The 19,980-nt window shown below is 44.9% G+C and overlaps 2 protein-coding genes across 3 annotated transcripts; one reads left to right on the plus strand and one right to left on the minus strand.

Moving 5' to 3' along the window:
* Positions 1 to 8,374: 8,374 nt before the first annotated feature.
* Positions 8,375 to 14,313, plus strand: LOC134036101 (GRAM domain-containing protein 2B-like). 2 transcript variants are annotated; one of them, XM_062480852.1, is made up of 13 exons: positions 8,375 to 8,723; positions 9,645 to 9,731; positions 9,768 to 9,854; positions 10,076 to 10,203; positions 10,324 to 10,427; positions 10,575 to 10,661; positions 10,864 to 10,935; positions 11,081 to 11,149; positions 11,317 to 11,374; positions 11,582 to 11,662; positions 11,755 to 11,842; positions 13,080 to 13,190; positions 13,508 to 14,313. In XM_062480852.1, exons 1-13 carry the CDS (start codon positions 8,683 to 8,685, stop codon positions 13,521 to 13,523), a joined length of 1,029 nt encoding a protein of 342 aa, XP_062336836.1. In that variant the 5' UTR covers positions 8,375 to 8,682; the 3' UTR covers positions 13,524 to 14,313. The 2 variants fall into 2 exon arrangements, with proteins under 2 accessions (XP_062336836.1, XP_062336835.1); XM_062480851.1 differs by having other exon boundaries at positions 8,376 to 8,723; positions 9,645 to 9,854.
* Positions 14,307 to 19,622, minus strand: abhd17aa (abhydrolase domain containing 17A, depalmitoylase a). Its single transcript, XM_062480853.1, has 6 exons — positions 19,394 to 19,622; positions 18,593 to 18,674; positions 18,023 to 18,471; positions 17,679 to 17,873; positions 17,384 to 17,563; positions 14,307 to 17,255 (listed from the first exon to the last, which is right to left on the minus strand). Exons 3-6 carry the CDS (start codon positions 18,466 to 18,468, stop codon positions 17,030 to 17,032), a joined length of 1,047 nt encoding a protein of 348 aa, XP_062336837.1. The 5' UTR covers positions 18,469 to 18,471; positions 18,593 to 18,674; positions 19,394 to 19,622; the 3' UTR covers positions 14,307 to 17,029.
* Positions 19,623 to 19,980: the final 358 nt, after the last annotated feature.

Below are 19,980 nucleotides of genomic sequence, written 5' to 3' on the forward strand. Positions count from 1 at the left end.
TGACACCTCTTAACCATCTCCCTGCAGTCCTGTCCCGCGTGCCTCAAAAGTACCTCGACACCAACCCACCCCTCTCTCTCCTGATTCGATGTGTAATCATAGCCAGACTCTCCCCTTCAATGTGTTGTGATTTGAAGAGCACACTTTGGTTTCATTGTACCTGAACTCTTGACTTTCCACTCGTTTTGTACATAGAGCATCTTTCATGGAGTTCTTCACAGTACATGCGCCTGAGCACAAGATATAATGTGAGGTTGGAAGTGGTGTAGTTCTTATTATATTAAAAAAGAGCCTTATTGTTATTATTCACCTGTTAAGTTAAATTATTTATTTGAAATGCTTTTTTAATATTTATTATTATATTTTGTTACTGTTAATACTTTTAACTTTTTTTATTTCATTTACTTACTGTTTTATTTGGGATTTTACCGAATATAACCAATGAGATGTTGTTTACTTGGCAAGCCAACATTACTGTATGATATCGTCAATGTTTTTTTAATGGTAATTTTTGGTGCTTTTTTATTTGCTTTAGTATACTGAATGCACTCTGCGTGGAGTGATATTTGATACTGATGTCCTACTAGTTACAGACTTAGAGCCAGACATAGTTTCAGTTGAAAGTGTTCCCTTCTTACTCCCCCTCTGTTATAGCAAGAGTGGAATAATCCAACGTGCTAATATGAGTTTGGGGGCATTCAGAAGAAATTAGACATATAGAGCAGAATAGTTGGAAGTATGCTGAGCTGTATTCAGTACACAGTAACTTAGTAAAGCCTCAACAAACATAGTGGACAACAATAGTATGTGGTAGCATGTGTATTTGTACAGAAACTGCCACACTGCAACAAAGTTTGTCTTTAAATTTAATATTGACCTGATATGATCCTGATTAAATGTCTTGATGATGGATTATACTCCTTGACAAAACATTATGATCAATTTGTGATGAAAATGAAAAGACACAGTAAATCAAGTGAGGGCCAGTCCCAGGACCTCGTCATATACCCTGTTCTTCTGTACCTGTTAGTTCTGTTGTTATCTCATGGCTGTAGATATTGTATGTTGACTTTTTATTAAAAGCTGATGGATGATTGAAAATACAGTTAAATGAACCATTTGAATCCTGTGTAAATTATTACATCTCTTCAGATCGCTTGTGGAGGTGTCTCGGGTCAGGGGCAGAGGAAATCCAGAGAGAATAATGAAAACTAAGTCAATTAAACAGTCTGACTTGGATAGCAATAAGATACCGGCTTGCTGGGAGGGCGAGAGGAGGGTGCCACTATCTAGAGATGGCCACCATGGAGAATGCATCACTGTGTGAAGGAAGTCTTTTATATCCACTAGGTGGAGCCATAGTTGCTAACCTGCTACACCATACATCATTCACAGAAACACTCACCTCACAAAAAAAAAATATTCTTAAAACGTTGGAAGGTGGCATGCCAATTAGCTTTCTTGAGAATATAGTTGTGGATGAAAAACACTTGTTCGTCATCATGATGTACACCGTACAAGTCCATAGACAAAGAATGTCACAACCTGTCTGTCTGGCCTGATCCCTATTACTGTAAAATAGATTTGAATCATATTAGAATAATAATTTATTATTAATAATATTTTCAATAGTGTGTTATAAGGTTGTCTGGTCTACTGTTATTGAAGTGGACCCCCCAGTAAATAATGTGTCTTCAATACAGCCTCAGTGTGTGCACATGTGTCAACTGACAACAGACAAACTGTTTCATATCTGTCTCTCATTCTACGAGAGTTTGATCCAACAAGCTGATAGACTGAGAATACCTGTACTTATGAGGGATATGTGATTTACCTCAGTTTGCTGTGTGTGTCAGCATGTCTTTACACCTTTATCCTTTGACGGATTTAGAGCATATGTATTTAAAATGATAAGCGCAGCTTTATGGGACAGAATAAATGTGGCAGAGATGGCTTACATGATACCATTCAAACTTAATGGGAATGGATTACTGATAACTCTTCCCATGATTTTTATGGTTTCAGAACCATATTCATACAGCATGTAATCTGAACTGAAACATGCCTGGTAAATATAACACTGTCACAAGTACCAAGGTGACACGCTCTGATCTCAGCTTTCATCTGTTCATCCTTGGAAAAAAATAATCTCTTTTGACTTCTAGTATTTCAGTAGTGGCTATTTTGTCATATCCCTATGGTAACCCTAAACCTCATCACACAATGAAGCCTGTGGCCCCACATTGAGAGTACTGACGCGGTCGTAACATGACCCTGACACACACACACAGTACACACACAGTACACACACACACACCAAGATATATAGGGAGTACTCCCTACGCATTCATTGTTTATCTAGTTACCGTTTTTACCATATTTATCCACTGAAAAAAATGGACCTGCTATTAATATAGATCGTGATTTGGTCATTAAAAAGAGCTACATAGTAATTATGTTTGATTGGTTTTGGTAGACGTCAACATGCTGAATAGATAGACCTTGTGGTTCTGTGGTTCCACTAATATTACTCTGCAGTGCACCCTGCAGTCTTTAGTCTGCTAACCACAATTGCTTCTGTGTTCACCTAAAACAAATCAACAAATCATTAGTGCTCCCTTCACTCTCAGGGAAATACATTTTCTATAGCTCGTGACCTGCAGAGCCCCGATGTTCCAGGTCTGGAGAAATGAGAATGCTGTAGTTCCAGTAGTCATAGTCATGCTGTCATTCACTTTGAACTGACTTCCCCTCTGGAGACACACAGCTTCTCTAACTCTAGAGGCTGTGTGACGTTTCTTGGAGGGGAAATATATTCTTCAAAGCCCGATACGTGTGTGGAGGTGGTTGTAAAGAACTGATGTCCACTCAATAAGTATAAGTGCAAAGTTCTCTATTGAACAAACGTGAAGGTAACACACAGGCAGGTAAATCCAACTTATCACTTTAGCCTCAACATAAGACTAACGTATCTCGCGTGATCTCATTACCGGTGACGTCACTCATAAGGTCACATATACATGTACACATTATATGACATCTCCCCTTTTCAGCTTGTTTCTTTCTCTCAGAACAAAACAAGACAATTACATTTCCTGACTAAACATTCAGAAGATACTGCTTTCATTAAATCAGCAAGACACTGATATTACTTAGCTTATCAAACACTAAATTATCAAAATCAAAATCTGAGCATTTTATCAATTAGATCATTAGAACATTAGCTTATTTCACAGCTTCAGTAAACTTTTAAATTCACAGAATCAACAACCTTATTTTTTTCTCTTTCTTTTCTTTCCCCTCCCCACAGTCCATAGCTTAATTACTGAACAAAATAGCAACATACAGCACAGTGAACATGTGACATTCTTTCTTTTTTTTTTTCTCTCTCTCTTTTTCACAGATTCAGTCTTTCCCCAGGTTTACTCTGTCTGCCAGACCGGGTATGAAACAGTCCATTCTGTGGGTCTGGTGGTTTGACACTTGCTGTTGGTGAGGTAGTGTCAGTCGAAACTGGAGGGTCGGGCTGCTGTCCAGCAGCTCCCTGCTGTAGTCCATCTGGAGCTAAAGGGTGTGCAGCTCCAGCTGTTTCAGGAACATGTTGCAAGTGACGGCGGTTGCGTCGCAGTGTTGCACCCTGGGGTGTTTCAATGACAAAGGATCGAGGTGTGATGCCTTCTCCAGTGACAATGGCGGGTGTTTTCCAGGACTTCTGATGGTCCAATTTCATGAGGACCGGATCACCTGGTTTTAGTGGTGGTAGGGGTCTGGCTCCATGGCGCTGATTAAAGTAGAATGCTTGTTTCTGTTTTTCCATTGCATCCTTATTCCTGACTAATTCCAGATCAGGCCATCGAGGCTGAAGATTTGCCTCCAGAGTCGGAAGAGTTGTTTTGATCTTCCGGCCCATAAGCAGCTCTGCTGGGCTCACGCCTGTGGTGGCGCAAGGCGTTGACCGATAGCACATAAGGGCGAGCAGAGGATCTTTCTGCTGTAGGATTCTCTTTGCGGTTTGTACTCCTCTCTCAGCATGTCCGTTCCCTTGGGGGTTGTGTGGACTAGAGGTGATGTGCATAAAGTCAAACTGTCTTGCAAACTCTTGAAACTCTTGGCAAGAGAACTGAGGCCCATTGTCTGAAACGACCTCATCTGGACAACCAAATCTTCCAAACACTCCTTTCAGCTTTAAAATCACCTGTGAAGCAGTGGTTGTTGGCAGGTGAAGTATCTCAAGGAACCGGGAGAAGTAGTCCGAGACAACAAGGTAGATGTGTTTGTTATGGTCACACAGGTCAATGGCGAGTCTCTTCCAGGGTCTATCAGGTAAAGGGGTTGAGATCAGGGGTTCCTTTCGCTGTGCGGGTTTCATCTCACGGCATACCTGACAAGACTGGACTTTGTTTTTAATTTCAGATGAGACGCCGGGCCACCACACAGACGCATGGGCCCGCTCTCGGCACTTTGTCAGACCTTGATGTCCGTCATGTATTCGATCCAGGATGTCTGCTCTCATGACATCAGGAATCACCATGCGGTTTCCTCTAATGATGATCCCGTTGTGTTCAGACAGTTCATTTCTGATGGGAAAGTAGTCTTTAATCACTGCTGGAACATTGCCTATATACTCAGGCCAACCGGATCTGACGTACTGCAACACTAACTGAAGATTGTAGTCAGCTGCTGTAGCTGTCTTTATGGCCATCAGTTTATGTGGAGTAGCTGGCATATTATCAACAATGGCTGCTATGTAACACGCTACATCTGAGTGAGTGTCAGCCTCTCTTTCTACGTACTGTAGCGGACTTCGCGAGAGTGTATCTGCCACTGTCAATGTTTTTCCAGGTGCGTATTCAGCTGTTGGTTTAAACCTCATCAGTCTCATGAGTAGCCTTTGGCATCGTATTGGCACATTGTCAAGGTCCTTTTTGTTCATAAGTGGCACCAAAGGCTTGTGGTCTGTGACCAACTTGAAGTTTTCAAGGCCACAGAGGTACTTCTCGAATCTCTCACACGCCCACACACTAGCCAAACATTCTTTCTCAATTTGGGCATATCTGGTCTCGGCCTCCGACAGACGACGCGAGCAGAATGCCACTGGTTTCCAGTCCTTGTCGTGCAGCTGCAGCAGTACCCCGCCAATGCCATAGCTGCTGGCATCAGCTGATACAGCAGTTGGTCGGTTCACATCGTAGAATTTCAGGACTGGAGAGGTAGACAGAATGTCTTTCAGGCGCTGGAATGCCTCCTGTTGAGAATGGTCCCACGTCCAAACTGACTTGGATCTTAACAGTTCATATAGTGGCTGGCCCACTGTTGACAGGTTTGGGATGTATTTCCCTAAGTAGTTAAACATACCCAGGACACGCCTTAGGTCATTCACATTCTGTGGTGGAGGGAGCTCACGGATTGCTTTGACTTTATCAGGGTCCGGCCTCACGCCTGATTTGTCAATTACCTGGCCCAGGAAGTGAAGCTGGTCTTGTCTGAATTTACATTTTTCTTTGTTCAGCTTCAGTCCGGCCGACTCAATCCTCTCCAACACCTTGCTGAGACGCTGGTCGTGCTGCTCAGGAGTGTCACCATACACTAGCACATCATCCATAAAGATTGCCACGCCTTCCAGGCCGTTGAGCGTCTCCGTCATCTTGCGCTGAAAAATTTCAGGCGCGCTCGTGATACCAAATGGGAGTCGTTTGAAGGCATATCTCCCAAAGGGCGTTATGAAGGTGGTTAATTTGGTGCTTTCTGGGTGGAGAGGAATTTGCCAAAAGCCAGAGGCGGCATCCAAAGATGTGAACATGGTTGCGCCACTGAGCTTTGCAGTGATTTCCTCTGCGGTAGGAAGGACATATCTCTCTCTACGTACACCTTCATTTAACCTCTTCAAATCCACACAGATACGCACTTTTCCATTTTTCCGTGGGACTGGCACCATTGGTGCACACCAGTCTGTAGGTTCAGTCACGGCTTCTATCACCTCATTCTCCTCCATTCGCTGCAATTCTTCTTTTACTTGCTGCAACATGGGCAAAGGGACGCGACGGGCCGTGTGCACTGTGTATGGCTGTGCGTTCTCTTTTAACAGGATTTTAACAGGTTCTGTTTTCAAAGTTCCAAGTTCACCGAATGCTTTGTGAACTTCTTCGATGCGCTTCACAAGCCCCATCGATGTTGCTGTGTCTCTGCTCAGCAAGTTATTTGCAGTTTTGCCACTGATGACGTACACAGGAAAAGTGTATGGCTTCCCTTTGTATTTTGTGCTAGCTAGAAATTTCCCTAAACAGTCCAATTGACCACCTGGACTACACAGTGTGATATTAGACGGCTCTAATTTCTTCTTGGGAGTTAATTTGTTAAATGTCTCTTCTCCCATAATGTTTGCATCTGCACCTGTGTCAATCTTAAATTTGACTGGTGCTGCTCCAATTGTTAACTTTATTGTCCATAGTTCGTCATTTCTGTTTGTGTTAGTGACTGCACCCAGGTAATACGGTCTCTGTGAAACTGTCTCTTCAGTTACTTCTCTCACTAATTTACTATAGCATTTATTTTCCCAGTGACCCACCTTTTTGCATCTGTTGCATGTTGAATTCATGGCTGGGCACCTTGCTGGATCGGTGTGTTTCAACTTCCCACATTTTCCACACTTAGAGTCTCCTTGCTCTCCACTTTACCTCCTTTTGGGTTGCCATTTAGATTTCCCTCTGCCTGCTGCATTTCCACGGACCTCCTGCACCGCAGCGTGTGCTTCACCCTGCTGGTGAACTTGGAGTGTGACCTCTTCAGACTGGCGAACGTTTTGAACGGTTTGAGCAAGCGTCAGTTCAGCCATCAGTTGCAATTTGCGTGACAGTTCTTTATCGACAATGCCCACAACAATCCGGTCACGGATGTGCTCGTCTCTGTTCACGCCAAATTCACAGTGTTCTGACATCTCATAAAGGGCTCTGATGAACATTTCAGCTTTCTCACCGGGCCGCTGCACTCTCTGGTGAAAACAAGCGCGCTCGTGAATCACGTTGCGTTTGGGATAGAAGTATTCGTCATATTTCTTTAACACAACGTCAACTTTTTCTCATCCGCTGCATCCGCAAAGTTGAAAGATTTGAAAATGTTCTCAGCTTCACTGCCCATGGCATAAATCAGTGAACTGACCTGAACTTCGCCACTCTCTTTAGTAAGTTTCGTCGCCATCCGAAATCTCTGTAAACGTTGCTTCCAATCTGCCCATTCATTCGGTCGGTCGAAAGCAAAACTTTCCGGGGGGTTAAACTTGGCCATCCTTTCGAAGCAATGTGTTCGTCAAGCGCTTCTGACACCATGTAAAGAACTGATGTCCACTCAATAAGTATAAGTGCAAAGTTCTCTATTGAACAAACGTGAAGGTAACACACAGGCAGGTAAATCCAATTTATCACTTTAGCCTCAACATAAGACTAACGTATCTCGCGTGATCTCATTACCGGTGACGTCACTCATAAGGTCACATATACATGTACACATTATATGACAGTGGTGATAAGAGGAGGGCCCTTCCAGCTCCCCCATGGAGCTGTTCTGTCAAGAGGAGGAGGTTCTTATACACACGTACTGTATTTACAGCACACACACACACATACACACACACTGAGAGAGATAGAGAAACAGTTTGCGAATGTGTGTGCGTGTTGGTGAAAGATTAAGACAGTCAGTGAGAGCATGAGGGAAAGTGAGAGAGGAAGAGAGAGAGAGAGAGAGAGAGAGAGAGAGAGAGAGAGAGAGAGAGAGAGAGAGAGAGAGAGAGAGAGAGAGAGGTACACAGAGAGTGAGAAGTGAATGATGGCTGAGGGCAGGCTGTCAGCAGAATGTGGCGCTCCAGGCACACAGTGTCATTCAATGAGCAGCCAGGGAGAACACAGTGTGTCTCTTACTGTTGTCCCCGTCCTGGGAGGAGGACATGGCAGTCTGTGTACATGATCTCCCAGCAGGGCTATGCTACAGGCCTCCACAGACACGGCACACAGGAATCTCTCTCATCAACCCTATCCTATCACGCCCTTCTTCAATCACAGTACCTCCATTTTCAGACGTCACCTAATAAGAAAACGTTTTCGAATTGTTCCTAGACATGTAAAACTGTGGAGAAAAGAGTTGACGTTCCTGAAGAATGTCAGCATCCGCAGAGATAGCCATCAGATGTGTATCTGCAGACAGGTATCATGCCTAGGTGCACGCATGAGACTCGGTCTCGTGAGCTGTCATGACCCAGCCAAATCGTTAACTATATGCGGGCTTGTGTGTTTGTGTAAGCCTCTCATAAGAGGCTGGTATGTAGGTGGGCGGACTCAGTTATACACCGCCTGTGGCAACTGTTGCTATGAGCAGCAGAGGTGTGTGCAGCGACAGATCCTTGCAGTTGATAGGCTTGGAACAGAAACAGGCTGTCTTTCACTTGGGTTGCTAGTAGCTGCCAGTGTTTGAAGGGTTTGTACCGGGAAGGAGAGTGAGAGAGACAGAGAAAGACAGAGGCACTGTATTGAGAAGATTTAAAATACACCTGTGTGTGTGTGTGTGTGTGAGTGCATGTGTGAGGTTTTGAGACAAAAGTCTGACTCTGGAGAAAACAGAACAGTGTGCCGTGTGTGCGTGTGTGTGGGGGTTGTAGTGTGTGTGTGGTGTGAGAACTGATTTCCATTCCCCAGCATGAGTTTTAAGAACAGGAGGTTCTCATTGGACAGCTTTGCGTGAGTATCCACTCATCTAACCTTTTCACTATGTCGCTTGGTTATGCTGTTGAGGAAATACACTCGCACTCGTACACACACAGAGAGAACACTTGCCTTTGACTTAACAGACTTGAATGGAGCTCTGATGGGTGAATCCTTCTTATTCACCCCGTGTTTGTTTGGACCTGTATTTTGCATGCCAGATTAGTATTGCTAGGACGGAGCCATATGTTTTTTTTTTATTGAGCTCTGTTTAAATGAGTAATGGCAGTTCAGCGAAACAGAAGGAGAAACTTGTTGGTTTTCATTCTCCAGAGAGCTCTTGTGTGGCCCACAGGAGCAGGGCCCGCACGGCTCCACAGGCACATCAGAGACAGCCTCCTCTATGATGACAGCGTAGTGTTGGTGTGTGAGGGAGAAGGCTTCTGTTTCCGTGAGGAAGAGTTTCCAGCAAAGACTAGCGCTGGGTGGATATGATGACCTGGGCCTGTAGGAGCAAAAAAAAGGACAGATCAAGAACACTTATGTGACACATGATACCCATTTCAAGTTTATTTCCTTGAAAAAAACAAGCATTATTATGGTAGGTAGGGTTTAGCTGTGTATTGCTGAGTCATCACTGACTTGAACCAGTCACAATCTTTTGGATTATGCAGGTCATATTTCCAACAAACTTGTGCTGTCTTGGTTCCCTGTTTCAATTCCGTCTCTGGTTACCAGTTACAAGGATCTTTTCACAGAAAATACCTCTTACGTCATATACATTCACCACTCTAATTACATTAAAATTCAAATCAAGGAATAGATGGATTCAAACATCAGTGAATCTAGAAACAAAGATTGATACTAAAGCAAATTCATTCAAGGCCACAACTTCTTAAGGTCCGAGGCTCCAACAGTGGCTGTTACACAGTGTGCTCTGTGCTCCTGTCCTGCCAGGTTCCCGGAGGGGGGTGGAGGCTTGCTGGGGGTCCGCAGGAGCAGCAAGGGCAGGAGGAGCTCTGAGAAGTTTCTGGAGGAGGCCAGGCCCTCTGAGGGCAGGACGAGTCTGGGGGAGGCCAGGCCCTCTGAGGGCAGGACGAGTCTGGGGGAGGCCAGGCCAGACGTCCAGGAGCTGGGAAGGAGCCTCAGCAAGAGTAACTCCATACGGTAACACACACATACAAACACACACAAGCATACACACACACACTTGTATCCACACAAACACGCAAACATATATACACTCCTGGGACTGGACTGGGGCTAGGAGTGTCCAGAGGCTGCGCGGCACCTCAAACAGGAGCTATCCTTGTGTGATTATGCAGGAGGCCCTGACTTTGTAAACTCTGAAGAAGAAAATCAAAGGACATCTCTTCCTCTCCCTCCAGGTCCCACACCATAGAAGAGGAGGGCTTGGATCGGGGGGGTCCAGACGGGGTGCAGACCTATGTGAAACACAACAAATCCTTCCACAAACTCTTCCAGGACATCCCTGAGGCCGAGAGTTTGACACATGGTAAATTGACACCAGGACATGACTGTTTTATCTTTCTGCCTCGCAGCGAATTATTTATATGTAGGGTGCATTTGTGAATGTGTCCTAGTTAGCATGTGTGTTTGTGTGCGTGTGTTCCAGTGTTCACCTGTGCCCTGCAGAAGGAAGTGCTTTATCACGGGAAGCTCTTTGTGTCGGAGAACTTTGCGTGTTTCCACTCCTCAGTCCTCCTCAAGGAGACCAAGGTGAAAGAGAGGGAGGGAGGGAGGGAGGGAGGGAGGGAGGGAGGGAGGGAGGGAGGGAGGGAGGGAGGGAGGGAGGGAGGGAGGGAGGGAGGGAGGGAGGGAGGGAGGGAAAGACAGAGTTCAGTTCTCTAACAGGTTTTTCTACAGGTGGTGCTCCATGTGTCCAACATTAAGGAGGTGAAGCAGAAGTCCGCCTTGTCCATGCTGTCCATCAGGACTACAGAGGGAGAAAAGGTCTGAGTCAATGTCACCCTCATCACACACCGTCTGAATTCATTTGTCAAAGAACAAGAGTAGAACAGCTTTTGTTTCCTGCATAAATGACTTGTCTAATCTGTTCAATCTGACATGGGTTCAACACAAGACCAACCAGTACTGAACAATATCTCAGCAGTTGTAATCTTAAACCATCTGGTCTCTTTTTACTGTCTTTCAGCATTCCTTTGTTTCTTTAAGGAACCGTGAAGTGTGTTACAAACTCCTGCAGTCTGTGTGTCCACACACACAGGTACATGTCTGGTCATATACTTCCTCCTCTCTCCTCCCTTCTGTCTCTGATTTCCTACAGTTTTACAAATCTCTGTAAATATTTGTAAGTATATAAAGGTATTAAGGCCTTAATGCCTTCTGCTTCGTTGCCTTGTGATTGTCAGGTTGAGAGTCGTAACAGTAGTCCTCACGTTTCATCTGCAGAGAACAGCCCGGAACCGGACATGGACACAGTAAGGAGCTCCCCCCTGTACCCTCTAATCTGACCCCGACCTGCCTTGCTAGGGCTAGAAACGTATAGAATCCCCCTTCTAAATGTTACGTTGAGTATGATTGGTCAAGGTGGAACACAAACCAAATCTGAAGCGTTCATCGTTGAGCCCTGTCTGTCCGTCCACAGGTCTCAAGCCACTCCAGCCTGGAGGGCAGTAGCCATTCTCCTGGCCCAGACCACAGAGGTGAGAAGAACCGATCCCAGTAACACAGACAAGAGATGAGGGGGAGAGCGAGGGAAGAGAAAGACAATGAACTATCAGATTAAACATTCTCATATTTTGCCATTGGTCACTATCATCCCACCTGAGAATATTTAACAGTATAAAAAAAATGCTAGTACTGTGATTCACATTTGTAATATTTGTTGTCATTGTGTTGTCCATCCACAGTACATGGGATGAATGGTTCTACTCCTAGAAGCAGCACCAGCAGAGAACTGGGAGAACAGATCTCAGACCAAGAAGAAACAGGTGACACACACACAAACACACACAGGCACACCCACACAGCATACTCAAATAAACACGCTCTGGTTCATTTTGAATGATTTTTGTTTTTGTAGGTGACTTGTGGGTACAGAACATAAAATCATTCCTTCCTCCGAGAGAGATTAGCAACCTCAACACTCTTATCTACATCTTTCTGCTTCTGTAAGTGTTCGTCCTCCTCTTCAGCCCTCACTCCGTTTGTGGAAAAATGTGTTCACACTCCACTGAAGTAGTGTGAATTTAACTTCTAGTTCTGGGTTTATGAGTTTTAGACAACCAGTTGATTGGAGAGAAAGTACTGTAAACCAGCATGTCAACAAGACTAAAAATGAACAGATTAAAAAAAAACTAGCAAAGTCTCTCAGAGGCATGAAGGTTAATGTACAGAATGTATTAGGAATGGTGAAAAATGAAGTTAATATACAGCCAACAGGTGTTTGTTATACAATCAAGCAGACACTTGATCATAGACACGACAGCCACAGTATTTAAGGACAGCCTACCATGTCAAGACTGCAAGGTTTCCTAGAACCCTATGGTCAGGGTTATGTGTTCCCTTGACCCCTGCGTCAGTCTCCAACCGGCCAATAGAAAGCTCTCTTTCAGCCTATATAATGTATTTTAAGACTATTTCTGGTAACAACCGGTCTGTCCATGACTGTCATAAGCACAGAATTTCAGGCAAGACACGTATTGATTCACACATTCATTGCAATGGAAACAAGTTTGTCTTTGGTGGAGTGTTTCTATCTAATGGGAAGAATCCCTGCCTTGGAGTAACTAGTATAACACAAGTTCATTCAGTGACCAGCCAGGACCTTGTATATTATCCTCCAATACAATGCCAACTGTAAAAAGAAAATACATGACAGAAGAGACAAAAACAGAAAATAAATGTATTGATAACATGAGTATTTTACATTGAACCTCTCTCTCAACTGGTATGTTGTCCATCTGGATTGGCAAGGGGAAAAGAGACAGTTCTTATCTGATTTGTTTCTGTTAGCTGGGTTGATTTCTAGGAAGACGTATAAGATAGGTACAGTATAGACCTGGGTGGTAGATGGGTTCCTAAAGATACTGTGTTTTCAGACTGGACCAATAGGGACTTCTCTGTTCTAAGTCGGTCCAATTAAAGACAAACACACACACGCACTTACACAGCCACACCCCAGAGTGAAGGGGAGATGCAGGATGTTTTTCTTAACCATGAATTTGCCTTTCAAATTGAAACCTCCATAGTGTGCAGCTGGGTTCATGTGTGTGTGTGTGTGTGTGTGTGTGTGTGTGTGTGTGTGTGTGTGTGTGTGTGTGTGTGTGTGTGTGTGTGTGTGTGTGTGTGTGTGTGTGTGTGTGTGTGTGTGTGTGTGTGTGTGTGTGTGTGTGATTTTGTGTTTAGGGTGATTCTGCTCTTGTTGTCATCTGGGTACATCGGTCTTAGGATATCAGCGCTGGAGGAACAACTAAGCTCTCTGGGTGCACTGTCTGAACTTTCCCTGCACCACACAGAGTAAGTACAGAGTCAACACTGTCACACACACGTGATTTACGCTATCAAACTTTAAGAAAAGCTTCTTAACAAAACTAAACCCATGAGACATGTACAGAAAACAAAGCAAACATGGCGACTTAGGCAAGAAAAGCTTTGAGTGTGTTGACTTTTCTATAGGGAAAAGACAGACAGACAGACAGACAGACCGTTGCAAATGGATAGTAGAGGTGCTCACTGCCACCTAGAAAGAATGTCACCTGTTTCCCAAAAACCCCCGTCACTCCTTAAAGTGCCCTCTCTACATCCTCCTCTCACTGCTTTCTTTTCATTTGCAGGTACAAGAAAACGTAGCCGGTGATGGCATGGGAAAAAGAGTTTTACAACAGGAAGTCTTGGTCTAAATTGCAGCTTTTTCCTCATACACGCTAGAGGGTGCCCCGTCTAGCGTGTCATTTGACACTTTCAGAATGACCACTGAGTTAGCTGAAGCATAAAAGAAGAACACATCATGCTGCTCTCCATCTAGAAGGGCAGATAGGGTTGGCTGCTCTTATGTTTTCAGGCAGTGTTGCTACTAACTCTAAAACACTTTTGAGTCAACAGTAAGATGTTAAATGAGAAATATTGGCATTAATTTCTGCATATTCAAGTCCAAAGACATTCCCTGAAATATATTTGGATATTAAAATGTGAATGAATGTCTGGAAACATGGTTGTGTCTGTGGCATTGCCTAACCAGTAGAGGGCGTTATATACTGTCAATTCTTAACAAATCTGAGCTTTCCACCATCATATGGTCCTTTATATTCATGCAATATACAACAGTGCATTTTTTAATACCACTATGTGCACCTGCTCTCTTCTTAGACCACACACAGGATTACCAATATTGTTTTTAGTATGAGACATTCGAATCCATCAGATCATAAATCCAAAAATCCACATTTTATTGTCTTTTTGTTTCAATGATTGTATCTGGAGATTTAGTTGCATCATTTAAGTAAATGATTAATTGTAAATACAATGTGATTTTCTATTATGTTTTATGCGTTTATAAATTTGAGAGAAGTTCCCATTTTTGTACATAACTTGTTTATTATTGTCCATGGTCAATAAAAAGGTCAAGATTCAGTCCCATGAATTAATTTCATTACATAATATTTTCAGTTCAAAAAAGGAAACATAGATTGACAAATCATAATACAAACAAAGAATAGATAGTTAAGTACAGTAACCATAGAAACCACCCACCCATTTTCTATACCCCCATCCCAGCATTACCCCCACCCGGTCTAGCACAAAACTCAAAACAATACATTAGTTACTTCAGTAATAATTAAAAAAAGATTAATTGACACCCCTGGTTTAAAAAGCACTAAACTGTTCAATGTCTTGAGTTTATTGCCCTCTGACTTGATCATACACACTACATTACCTACCCCCCCCAAACCTTGCCCACAAAACACAAACAATGGACATGCATACAGTTGTCAGTGTCCAAACCCTTACTTGTTCATAGTTATAGGACACAATTCTATATTCATACACATTATATCCTTTACCTAGCTCCATAGAGCTGCACTCCAGACAAAGCCTTCCTTCCACTACAAATCCACTGAAGATGCCATTTTCCCTACAGTTAAGAAGCTGCTGTTCTCAAAACCCTTCCACGTCACCAAGACCAGCTCTGAGCCTTAGTTCTTGCAGTGACCACAGAGTGGGGCTTGAGGGGGGGGGGGGGGGGGGGCTTCTAGTCTCTTGTACCAGCTGTTGGTCTTTAAGGAGCTTAGAACCTCAGAACCTTTGTTCAGAGAGCTTAGAACCCACGATTCTCTATAAAGAGAGCTTTGCACCAGAGCGTGCCAAGGTAAATGATTTCCATGATGTGGGAGACAGCATGTGATGAGAATGGAATAGCTCCCTGTTCAGAAGGATTGTGGAGAGCAGCCAGTTCGAGGGGATGTTCCCGGCTCTCCCTCTCACCCAGGGAAGACAGCTAAGTAGTGACCTTAACCTGCACCAGAACAGTCACGGAACGTCCCTGTCGCACAAAGAACAGGTCCAGTTACTGGCTCAGGCAGGGGGGAGACAGACAGGTGGATGCTCAGGTACTAGGCCTTGCCCCTAACCTTAAGCTCTTTGGATGGATCTCAAAAGGACTGGATAGATATAAGTGATACTGTATCAACCTTACCTTCCAAGATCTACGCAAAGGGGATCTGGTTAGGGGCCAGACACTAGTGTTCTTTTCGCTGACCTCTTTAAAAGGGGCAGGTCAGTCAGCCAGTAACATTAAAGTAGACGCACAAACTTACATAGTATACCCTAACTACACTTTGGATGCTTTGTACAATAGTGCTGAACTTAAGACCTGCTTATCATGCTTGATCTGTATATATACGTATGTGTACAATGTGAGAGCGTGTGTGCGTGTGTGTGTGTGTGCGTGTGCGTGTGTACGCGCGTGTGAACGCGCATGTGACCGTGTTATTCTGTGGTGGAACCTGCACCACATCAACAGTGAGAGGCTCATGTATGGCTTGGGTCAGACATGGAGCGCTCTGAACCACCCGAGAAGAGTTCCTGCACAGCGGGCCCGAGGTCAGACCCTACACTAGGCTGAGAAAGACCCCGCCATAATCTGTTTGAACCAACAATGCCACCACTGTATCCAAACACCTACGTGTTCCAAATGCCTCGTGAAAACAACAAGAGAAACTTATCTAAAGAAGAATGTGAGTTCAGTATATATCCCATAAAGTGTTTTTGTTGCGTTAGCTTGTGAAACTGAATTGTTTTTGTCAGCACACACCATCTCTTCACCATTACGTGTGAAGCAGCAGACCATCTCAGGAACAGATGATCAACGTAACTCAAACCTCCAAATTAAACCAGCACACCAATCAGATGGAAGGTGGAATAGACAGTTTGAACGTGTGAATCTGACTGACAACAGTCACGTCCAGATCTCCAGGTAAGCACTCGGTCCTCTAAAGCACTGATCACCCAGAGATACACAATATTCACCTAACAAGACCTCCTCCACCTTAGAAACATACATTGAGAAATCGCAGGAAGTGTTTAAAGTTTCCTAACAAAAAGGGGAAAAGTCTCTAAGGCTTTGACCAGTAGGTCAAAATGTAACCTTGAATGGTTTTTTAATACCGAGCCTTAGAAAGAACCACAAACAGATACAGTTCTATTTCAGGTCACAGGCATTTCGCCTATTAGGTATTCCCACATCCTGAAGGACTAGTTAGGGGTTATGACCATATCTCCATCCCACCTAGTCCTATCACATCTGGGACCCGTATAGGAGGTACCTGCACTGTAAGGAACTGGAAAACAAAAAGGGAAGTCAGGCCATTCTGTGATCTTTTCCGTGAGGGGGGTGGACTGTGAGAAGGGACAGGGGGGGACACACAGAGTCTCGGTCTACAGACAGAGGTGGAGAGTCCATTCCCAGTCCTAATGAAGCCCATCTCCCTGGGGGGGTGAGGCCAGGAGAAGGACCACCACACCACGCGGAGACAGGAGTAGAGTGCTGGAGGGACTGTCAGTGAGGTCTGAAACATCCTGAAAGCCACTCAGTATGGCCGTGACTACATACACACTCGACCATACACAACCGGCGCAGAAACTCACACACACGCGAGCGTAAACATTCATTTCCCATTCCAATTAGTCTCCATGTGTACTCATCAACACATCACCTGGTGAGTGTATATATCAGGAGTTCTGTCATTTGAAAGATTCACACCAGACACACACAGACAAGCAGTAGTCCATTGGGGATACGGACAACACTCTCACACAAACACACACGCACACAAGCACACACACATTCTCCTTTTGCCTCAGGTGTGCTGTGCTGCCAGGTCTTGGTTGATGAAGCGTCGTAGCCTCTCCAGGTATTGGCTATAGAGCTCGATATCGTTGTGGCCAGCCCCCTCCACCCACAGGGGCTCCACAGCCTTGGGGCAGCGCTCGAACAGAGCCAGGCCGTGAGAGAAATCGATGACCTCGTCCTCCGTACCGTGGATGATGAGCACTGGGGAGGGGATCTTAGACACCTTCTCTATGCTGGAACACACAAGTTAAATAGGTATTACCAAATGTACATACAAGTTTGACATGTTTTCTGTGTTTCATACACAGAGGCAGATACGAATATGTTGTATGTTGTCTGTGTTGACGTGTAGGGGACTGACTTGGGAAAGGCATCAAAGCAGTAGGTCTTCTTGGTGTCAGGGAAGGCCACCCTCATGCCAGAGGTGAGAGGGGAGTGGAGGACCACGGCAGCACACTCAAACCTGGACGCTAGGTCCACCGTGGGCACCGTGCCAATACTCTGCCCATACAGGATTATGTTCTCAGGGCTGATGCCATACCTGTAACACACACGCACGCACGCTGAAGGGTCAGCTATATAAATGGGGAACTGCAGCACTTGTGAAAAATCTATAGTGTGTGTGTGTGTGTGTGTGTGTGTGTGCTGTAGGCTACCGTGAGCGCAGGGCATGCCAGGCAGCATCTATGTCAGCGTAGAGGTTCTTCTCTGAGGGCTTGCCGGTGCTGACGCCATAGCCAGAGTAGTCGTAGGAGAAGATGTTACAGTTGATCCTGGTCCCCAGGCCGATGTAGAAGCTGCTCATCTGGCCCAGGTCTACAGCATTACCATGGGAGAACAGCACTGTGAACCTGGCAGGGGGAGGAGGTCAACCAAAGGTATGAGGGAGGGGTTCGGTTTGGTGATGCATTGGTACTTGGTAGGCTATTTCTAACATTAAAAAATCCCATGTAAGGGGAAAGGTGTGTGTGTGCGTGGGGGGGAGGGGGGTCTATCTCACCTGGCGTTGGGGGCACAGCGAATGTACATGCAGCCCACCCTGTTCCCCCGGCTGGACCTGGTCAGGAACACGTCCGTCACATCCAGCTCTCTCTGGGAGTACTGGAACTCGGCCCTCTCCGTCAAGTGCAGCTTCCACCTGCCCTCTGAGGCTCCACTCCCACCGCTACCTGCTACTCCTCCTCCCCCGCCACCCTTGTCCCCTACACTGCCCCCACCCAACCGGGAACGTAGTCCTGGGGCTCCCAGGGATGGCTGAGCCCCCCCACCGCCTGTCGCCCCGGTGCCGGTACCGGTGCCAGCCCCAGCTACGGCACTCGTGTCTGGGTCTGGGAGCAGGGCATAGGTGGGCTCTGGAGGGAGGAAGGCCAGCTTGGCTGCGATGCGGCTAGGGCAGGGAGGGCAGCAGAACAGGCCACATAACTCTCGGATTGATAAACCGTTCATCTTCTAGTAATGGAGGGATGGAATGGGGAAAAAAGAGAAGGGAAAATGAGGGGATGTCTTTTGTTGATTGACAAATTATTGTTCTCATCTGTCGGTTAAAGCAACTAGAAAGGGATCAATTTACCTAGATTCGCGTAGCCCAGGGGCTGTGAATAGAGGATGGCACACAGAGGTGCCAACAACACCTGCTCTGTTCACTCAGCTGGCTGGAGAAGAAGGACAGAGAGACCATCACACATAACACAGCATGCAAGGCCCGCTTTACTAGCAAGTAACCGATCCAGATGTCATCATCAAGTAGCTGGCTACAAGACCTATACACATGTAATATTATAGCTATACCACCCGCACACGATGTACCTCGCCATAACACCAGTGCACCATCATCATTAAAATAAAAACTAATCACGACCACATAGGAGTGATGTTAGAGATGATATAAAAATGTTAAAGGCTGCTCACTGTTTTCCTAGTTTGAGTAGCGTAAATTGACGGGTATTATTAAAGATGTAATCTGGCTAGCTATCTAGTATTGTAGCTAGCCTAAGCATCTCAGCACCGCATTACGTTACGCGGTGAGTCAGATTCACTGATGATGCTCTAAATGCTAGCGCTAGGCTAGAGTCTAGCTAGAGTCTACAGTAGCTAACCATTATTTTCAAATCAACCGAGTAAATCCAAACATATTTCTAGACGGCTAGTAAGTTACACTAACAAAAATACATCTTAGAAGCATCTATAGCACATCTTGGGAAATACAATATTTGTCCATACTGAAACGCTAACGTTGGCCATTGCGGCTGTGTTGTTCGTGGTCATAGCAAGCTAGCTTAAAGGTTAGCTAGCTAGATAGCTTTGTGGCTTCAGAGCTAGTCATATATCTGGATACGCTAAGTGTCAAAACATCAATGAGCCGACCACTCACCAATTTACAACGGAATTGCTGACCAGGGACTATATTCCTATCTATACAAAGAAGCAGCACTAAACTTCGAAAATCCTTCTTGAACCTTGACATCGGTATTCTAACTAGCTTATCTAAATTGACAATTGTCTGTCATCTGAGGTTAGCTAGTTAGCTCGCTAGATTTCATGACAGCCAATTTTTTTCCTCCGAACTCTCATCTGTCCTAGTGGATCCGGAAGTGACGCAGTGAAAGGCGTCGCCCACTACAAAGTCTTTAATTTGAAGTAGGCCTATTTGTATTCCTATTATATGCTGAGTAGTCTGTTATACAATTACAATTCTACAAAATGCGCTTCCTGGGAACTGCGCTTTGTGCTATATTCACTCTTTTAATGTATAATATTAAATATATTTGGATACAATGCATTTTTTGACAAAAGGTCTTCTCTTTCTTTCATCTACCAGTCACAAAGAACAAGGAGTAAACGAGGGGACACAGAAGGCATCTTCTTTGGAGAATTGAAAGTGTGTGTGTGTGTGTGTGTGTGTGTGCGTGTGTGTGTGTGTGTGTGTGTGTGTGTGTGTGTGTGTGTGTGTGTGTGTGT

Source organism: Osmerus eperlanus, chromosome 16 (genome assembly GCF_963692335.1).
Source record: "Osmerus eperlanus chromosome 16, fOsmEpe2.1, whole genome shotgun sequence".
Taxonomy (NCBI): Eukaryota; Metazoa; Chordata; class Actinopteri; order Osmeriformes; family Osmeridae; genus Osmerus; species Osmerus eperlanus.

Coding starts and splice junctions, on each gene's coding strand:
- abhd17aa (XM_062480853.1), bottom strand. CDS start 18,468: ATGAACGGTTTATCAATCCGAGAGTTATGTGGCCTGTTCTGCTGCCCT. Junction 17,874..18,022: donor CGCTGTGCCCCCAACGCCAG/GTGAGATAGACC, acceptor TCCCCCTGCCAG/GTTCACAGTGCTGTTCTCCC. Junction 17,564..17,678: donor TGGCATGCCCTGCGCTCACG/GTAGCCTACAGC, acceptor TGTGTGTTACAG/GTATGGCATCAGCCCTGAGA.
- LOC134036101 (XM_062480851.1), top strand. CDS start 8,683: ATGAGTTTTAAGAACAGGAGGTTCTCATTGGACAGCTTTGC. Junction 8,724..9,644: donor TTCTCATTGGACAGCTTTGC/GTGAGTATCCAC, acceptor CTGTCCTGCCAG/GTTCCCGGAGGGGGGTGGAG. Junction 11,663..11,754: donor CTCAGACCAAGAAGAAACAG/GTGACACACACA, acceptor TTGTTTTTGTAG/GTGACTTGTGGGTACAGAAC.